Here is a 6,000-nt window from a genome sequence, read left to right on the forward strand (position 1 = left end):
AACTAATTAAGTTACAATTACTAACAAAACGAAAAGAGGTTGCATGCATGATGCATGGTGATAATGGTGAAGTTGTTGTTTTTGTTAGTGCCAACTTGCAAAGCAGTGGCAATGAGGAGGCAAATTGCCAAATGGTTGGTTACTTGTAATTTTTAACCAAAGCAGTTCACGTTCCAATGTTTTGAATCGCTCGTGTATCTATCAATTTGCTTGGTCATGCGTGAACGTAGAAACAAAGACAAATATCTCAAGGGTATATTCGTCATTATGTTGGAAAAGAAGAAGAATATTTTATTATTTTATCAAATCATTCCAAAAATTATTATTATTACTATTGGTTCTTTTTCTATGCACTTTTTCATTCATACCTACCCATTTCACTCACCGTCCTCACTTTCATATTTCATCATATATTATATATATATATATATATATATATATATATATATATATATATATATATATATATATATATATATATATATATATATATATATATATATATATATATATATGATATTTTAATTAAATAATTTATTTAATTTTTTAATATAATAAAAAGTTTATTCTTCATATTTTCATTAATTTTACTTGAAAAGTTGTTTCATAATAACATTAATTGAATGATAGTATTCTAGAATAACAATAATAATAATGACCATTTTAGAGCTATTTAATATTTTCTTATATTTTGAATCCACCAACCAACAATGGGTTGGTAACCTAAATGATATGGACTCATAGTCTTTAAATAAAAATCATATATTTGATTTTATTTATGAAAAATTTCAGATAGTTTTCAATTTATCTCCTCAATATATTTAAGTGAGTATAAATATAATATCAAATTAATTATTTAAAAATATTTTATAATAAAATTTATCAAAAAAATCATTACAACTAATTTTCAGCAATTTCAACTAATGAATTTAAATTTTTTAGAAATTTATCGTTGAAAGGTAAGACTTTATTAGAAACTGTCGTTGAATTCTCGGATAAAAAAGGTTGTCGACAAAGTTAGAAAATACTAGTTTATGACAATAACGTAATTACCAAAAAGATATTTTGAATTTATCAAATAACACGTCTTATACACGTTATACGAGTTTATCCGAAATTTTGAGATAATTTTTTAATTTTTTTTATAAACAATGGCTTTCATAATATTATTATTCAAACTAAAAATAATAAATAAACTTTATTTTATAAATTTTAAAATATTTAATATTTCATTTAATAATTTCAAATAATGCACAATAACTTTTTAAAAGACTAAATTTTATCTTGAAAAGAGTGGTAAATATTGTGTTTTTTTAGAATTATGCATGTAATTTTTAAGAAAATTGATTTTGTCATTCAAAAAAAAATAGCGATATAATTTGTTGCTAATTTGCGTGATATTTTTTATTACAAAATATTAATTAAAAAATTACAATTTATTATTATATTTTAAATTTTTTCCATAAATGATAATTTTTTAATTTAGTTACTAATTTGACTTTCCAATAAATAACTAATAAAAACATATGCTAAATACATTGCTCCCTTTTATTTACATCAAATACATTGCTCCCTTTTATTTACATCAAATACATTGCTTTAACCTTTTCTTATAGTTGAATGCACATTCAAATTCATTGTTTCTAATGTTCACATAATAATATAATTTTCTCAAAAAAAGAATTTTTTTTATTATTTTAATTATTTTTTGTGTTCTTCAATAAACCCTTGAAGATTTTGATTCCTCCTCCAAAAAAAATATAAAAGCAAGAGATATTTCAAAGCTTCATTCTTGAGCCACCACCTTATCTTCCTATCTCAAATTCTTCCTCTCTTTCATGTTCTCTTCTTGAAAAATTTTCCATTCAAAATTTGATTTTTCTTGAAGGAATTCTAAGAGGGGAGAGTCATGGTGGCTGTTCTTCAAACCAGAGGGCTTCTCTCTCTCCCTGCAAACCCTAAAAGGGTTTTGGCTCAAGCTCAACCCAATGGCTTAAAGCATAGATTTTTATCTCTTAAACCCAAAACCCTTGTTGGGTCTTCTTTGAATTCAAATGGGTTTTCGAAATTCAATTCCTTTTCACCAAAAGTTAATGGCTTTGGCCAAAACGAGAGGAATTTGTTCATCTGTAAAGCAGAGGCGGCTGCTGCTGCTTCTGATGGACAGGGACAAGGACAAGGTTTTGGGGAGGTTGAGGTTGAGAAAAAACCTAAAATTTTGGGGATTGAGGTTGATACCATGAAAAAAATTCTACCTTTAGGGTTGATGTTCTTTTGCATCCTTTTTAATTATACGATTTTGAGGGATACTAAGGATGTTTTGGTTGTTACTGCTAAAGGGAGTAGTGCTGAGATTATACCGTTTTTGAAAACATGGGTGAATCTTCCTATGGCTATTGGGTTTATGTTGTTGTATACAAAGTTGTCTAATGTTTTGTCAAAACAGGCACTTTTTTACACTGTGATTCTCCCTTTTATTGCTTTCTTTGGGGCTTTTGGGTTTGTTTTGTATCCTCTTAGCAATTATATTCATCCTGAGGCTTTTGCAGACAAGCTTCTTAGTGTTCTTGGTCCTAGGTTTCTTGGTCCTCTTGCAATTATCAGAATTTGGAGTTTCTGTTTGTTCTATGTTATGGCTGAATTGTGGGGGAGTGTGGTTGTTTCTGTGCTCTTCTGGGGTTTTGCTAATCAGGTACTTTTTATTTGATTATGTGGTTTTGGTATATTGCATTCATGTAACTGTTTGCTGTTTCATATGAAATATATAGTGATTTATTCTATTAGATTTGATATGTTGATAAATAGAATGATTTATCTGTCTCGCATGTTTGGCTTGTTAGTGCAATGGGAAGCATTTGTCTGATGATTTCATTATGAACACAATTTTTTCAGGAGTTTATGATACTAGTATAATTTACATGTTTGATGATTTCACTCGAATGATTGATTTGTGTACAACATATAAAACTTTGTAGCTATGTAGCACTGACACTTCAGGTTGAAGATGTATTTAGGTGTCCTATACTCGTATGACACTTGCATGTGTGATTATATTCAATCACCTTCATTTTCTCAAATTATTATTGTGGCCGACACGTAGGTGTCAAGTCTAATGTATGTGTCTGTGCCATTGCTTCATAGCTTTGAATCATTATACACGTTTGTGTCAAGTCCAATGTATGTGTCTTTGCTAGTGCTTCATAGCTTTGAGTCATTATACGCGTTGGTGTCAAGTTCAGTATCGGCGTATTTGCCAGTGCTTCATTGCTTTTGAGTCGTTATACGCATTGGTGTCAACTCCAATGTCGGTGTTTTTGCCAGTGCTTCATTGCTTTTTAGTCGTTATACGCATTGGTGTCAACTCCAAGGTCGTTTTACTATGTGATTGTGGCATCCATTTTATATTTTCCAATTTTCAATTTCCTTTCAATAGTATAAGAAAATGATTCTAACCCTTGTTATTTTGTGTAGATAACTACTATTGATGAAGCAAAACGTTTCTACCCACTTTTTGGACTTGGTGCCAATGTAGCTCTTATATTCTCTGGTCGTACCGTGAAGTACTTTTCTAACATGAGGAAGAATTTAGGTCCCGGTGTTGATGGGTGGGCCATCTCTCTAAAGGGAATGATGAGCATAGTCGTGATTATGGGATTTGCAATCTGTGGCCTGTACTGGTGGACGAATAATTTCGTTCCTCTTCCAGAACGTAGCGTCAAGAAGAAGGTACCAGCTATTTTCTGCAATCTTATATAAAATAACCATTCCGAAACCTATTAACTAACATTTTACATCGCTATTCGTTTTTACAGAAGAAGCCCAAAATGGGAACTATGGAGAGCTTGAAATTCTTGGTGTCTTCACGATACATCAGAGATCTCGCCACTTTAGTGGTTGCTTATGGAATCAGTATTAATCTTGTTGAGGTTACATGGAAGTCTAAGCTCAAAGCTCAGGTAATGTACCAAAAAAGTTAATCTTGTCATAATTTTGGTCTTAATACTCGCTATGTCATTCTGCGCCGTTTTTTTTTTTTCTTCTCACGAGTCCTCGCAAACTGCAGTTTCCTAGCCCCAACGAGTACTCTTCTTTCATGGGTGACTTCTCGACTGCAACTGGAATTGCCACATTCATAATGATGCTTCTAAGTCAATATATATTTGACAAATATGGTTGGGGAGTTGCTGCCAAGATCACACCTACTGTCTTGCTTCTGACCGGAGTTGGTTTCTTCTCTCTCATATTGTTTGGAGGTCCAATTGCACCCGGTCTTGCATCGCTTGGAATGACCCCATTGCTAGCAGCTGTTTATGTCGGTGCCTTGCAAAACATCTTTAGCAAGAGTGCTAAGTACAGCTTGTTCGATCCCTGCAAAGAAATGGCTTACATTCCCTTGGATGAGGATACCAAGGTTTGCATTTTTTTACCATGTCATACTTATTGCATATTTGAGCTGACACAGTTTATCAGAAGCAGAATTAGGGCTGTTCATGGTACACTTCAGTCAGAAAATCGACTGAACCGACTCATAGTCACCCGAACAGAACTGAACAGTTTCAATTTACCCTGAACTGAGTTGAACCAAAATTATTTGTTTGGTATACTCCTTCAGAATCCTGAACTGTACCAAACCATTAGAATACAGTTTTTTTTTAAACCGAACCATCATACTTTTTTTCGAATTTTTCTTAATAAAACATTTTAAACTTGTTTTTAGCATTTTTCATTTTTAATTTTGATTAGTTTTTTTTTTCTTTTTCATTTGGTTCGGTTCTAAGACTATTTGTGCAACACGGTTCGGTTCACTAATCAAATATAACGGTTCGGTTCACTAATCAAACATAACGGTTCGGTTATTTTAACTTCAGCGGTTTGGTTTGGCAATTCTTTTTAATGGTCCTAATCATGATGTGCCAATATGATTTTAGCAAAAGTTATATTTTGGAACTTCAACAAAAACATGCTTAGATAGTGTTTGGTAGAAGAAGTAAGAACATAGCAAAACAAAACACACTTACCACCATATAAGTGCTTATGTATAAGCTATCCTTCAGAGTTTATTGAAACATACTTTGCATTCCTTTGGTGCAGGTCAAAGGCAAAGCAGCCATTGATGTTGTTTGCAACCCATTGGGAAAATCCGGAGGCGCCCTAATCCAACAATTCATGATCCTAACTTTCGGATCACTCGCCAATTCAACTCCATACCTCGGAGGTGTCCTTCTAGTGATTGTTCTTGCCTGGTTGGGAGCAGCCAAGTCATTGGATACACAGTTCACCGCGTTGCGTAAAGAGGAAGAGCTCGAGAAAGAGATGGAAAGAGCAGCCGCTGTCAAGATACCAGTGGTCTCTGAGAACGATGGTGGCAACGGTTCCCTCACAGGTGACTCGTCAAATAGTCCATCCGAAGCCTCAACTCCTCGCAACAATTAAGAAAGCAACAGTTAGAAAACATGCATGATTCTTTCTGTGGAGAATTGGTTTACAGAAAGAATGAGTAGAGAAAGAAACTGTTTTGAGAGCAATGTTAGATGAAACTATTTGTTTTAGGTTTATTTTAATTTATGAAGCAATATAGAATAAGGTTGCTACTTGTTTTTTTTTCTTTTCCAAGTTTCATAATTTTTTTGACTCTTTTAATGTAAGATGGGTTCTATTTTTTTTTCTTACTCTCACATTTGTTTTCAAATAAAAGGTACTTGTTCTTTTCTTATCTCATAATGTAGATGAACTTTTGCACTAGAACTCCCTCAAATGATTTAAGGTGTACATAGATGGTAAGCTTTCAACATGTTTTTTATGTTTAGATTATTTAGATAGTTTGTCATAACCTATTTTAAGTTTTTACATAGTTTAGTTTGGCTTAATTTTCTCTTTGATATTGAGAATATTATGAATGTTTCTGCATCATAAGATTTATTGAATGAGCTTTTTATGATTAGAGGGGAGAATAGATTGGGCATGTGGAATAGATTGGGGAGAATAGATTGGGCCTACCAC

At 32.4% G+C, this 6,000-nt stretch overlaps 1 protein-coding gene across 1 annotated transcript; it reads left to right on the forward strand.

Annotated features, from left to right (window-relative positions):
- The first annotated feature begins 1,763 nt into the window (after window positions 1-1,763).
- LOC131601186 (ADP,ATP carrier protein 1, chloroplastic-like) lies at window positions 1,764-5,713 on the forward strand. The gene is made up of 5 exons (XM_058872956.1): window positions 1,764-2,692; window positions 3,472-3,726; window positions 3,813-3,956; window positions 4,064-4,411; window positions 5,092-5,713. Exons 1-5 carry the CDS (start codon window positions 1,910-1,912, stop codon window positions 5,431-5,433), a joined length of 1,872 nt encoding a protein of 623 aa, XP_058728939.1. The 5' UTR covers window positions 1,764-1,909; the 3' UTR covers window positions 5,434-5,713.
- The last annotated feature ends 287 nt before the right edge of the window (window positions 5,714-6,000 follow it).

The sequence above is a fragment of the Vicia villosa genome, linkage group LG5 (genome assembly GCF_029867415.1).
Source record: "Vicia villosa cultivar HV-30 ecotype Madison, WI linkage group LG5, Vvil1.0, whole genome shotgun sequence".
Taxonomy (NCBI): Eukaryota; Viridiplantae; Streptophyta; class Magnoliopsida; order Fabales; family Fabaceae; genus Vicia; species Vicia villosa.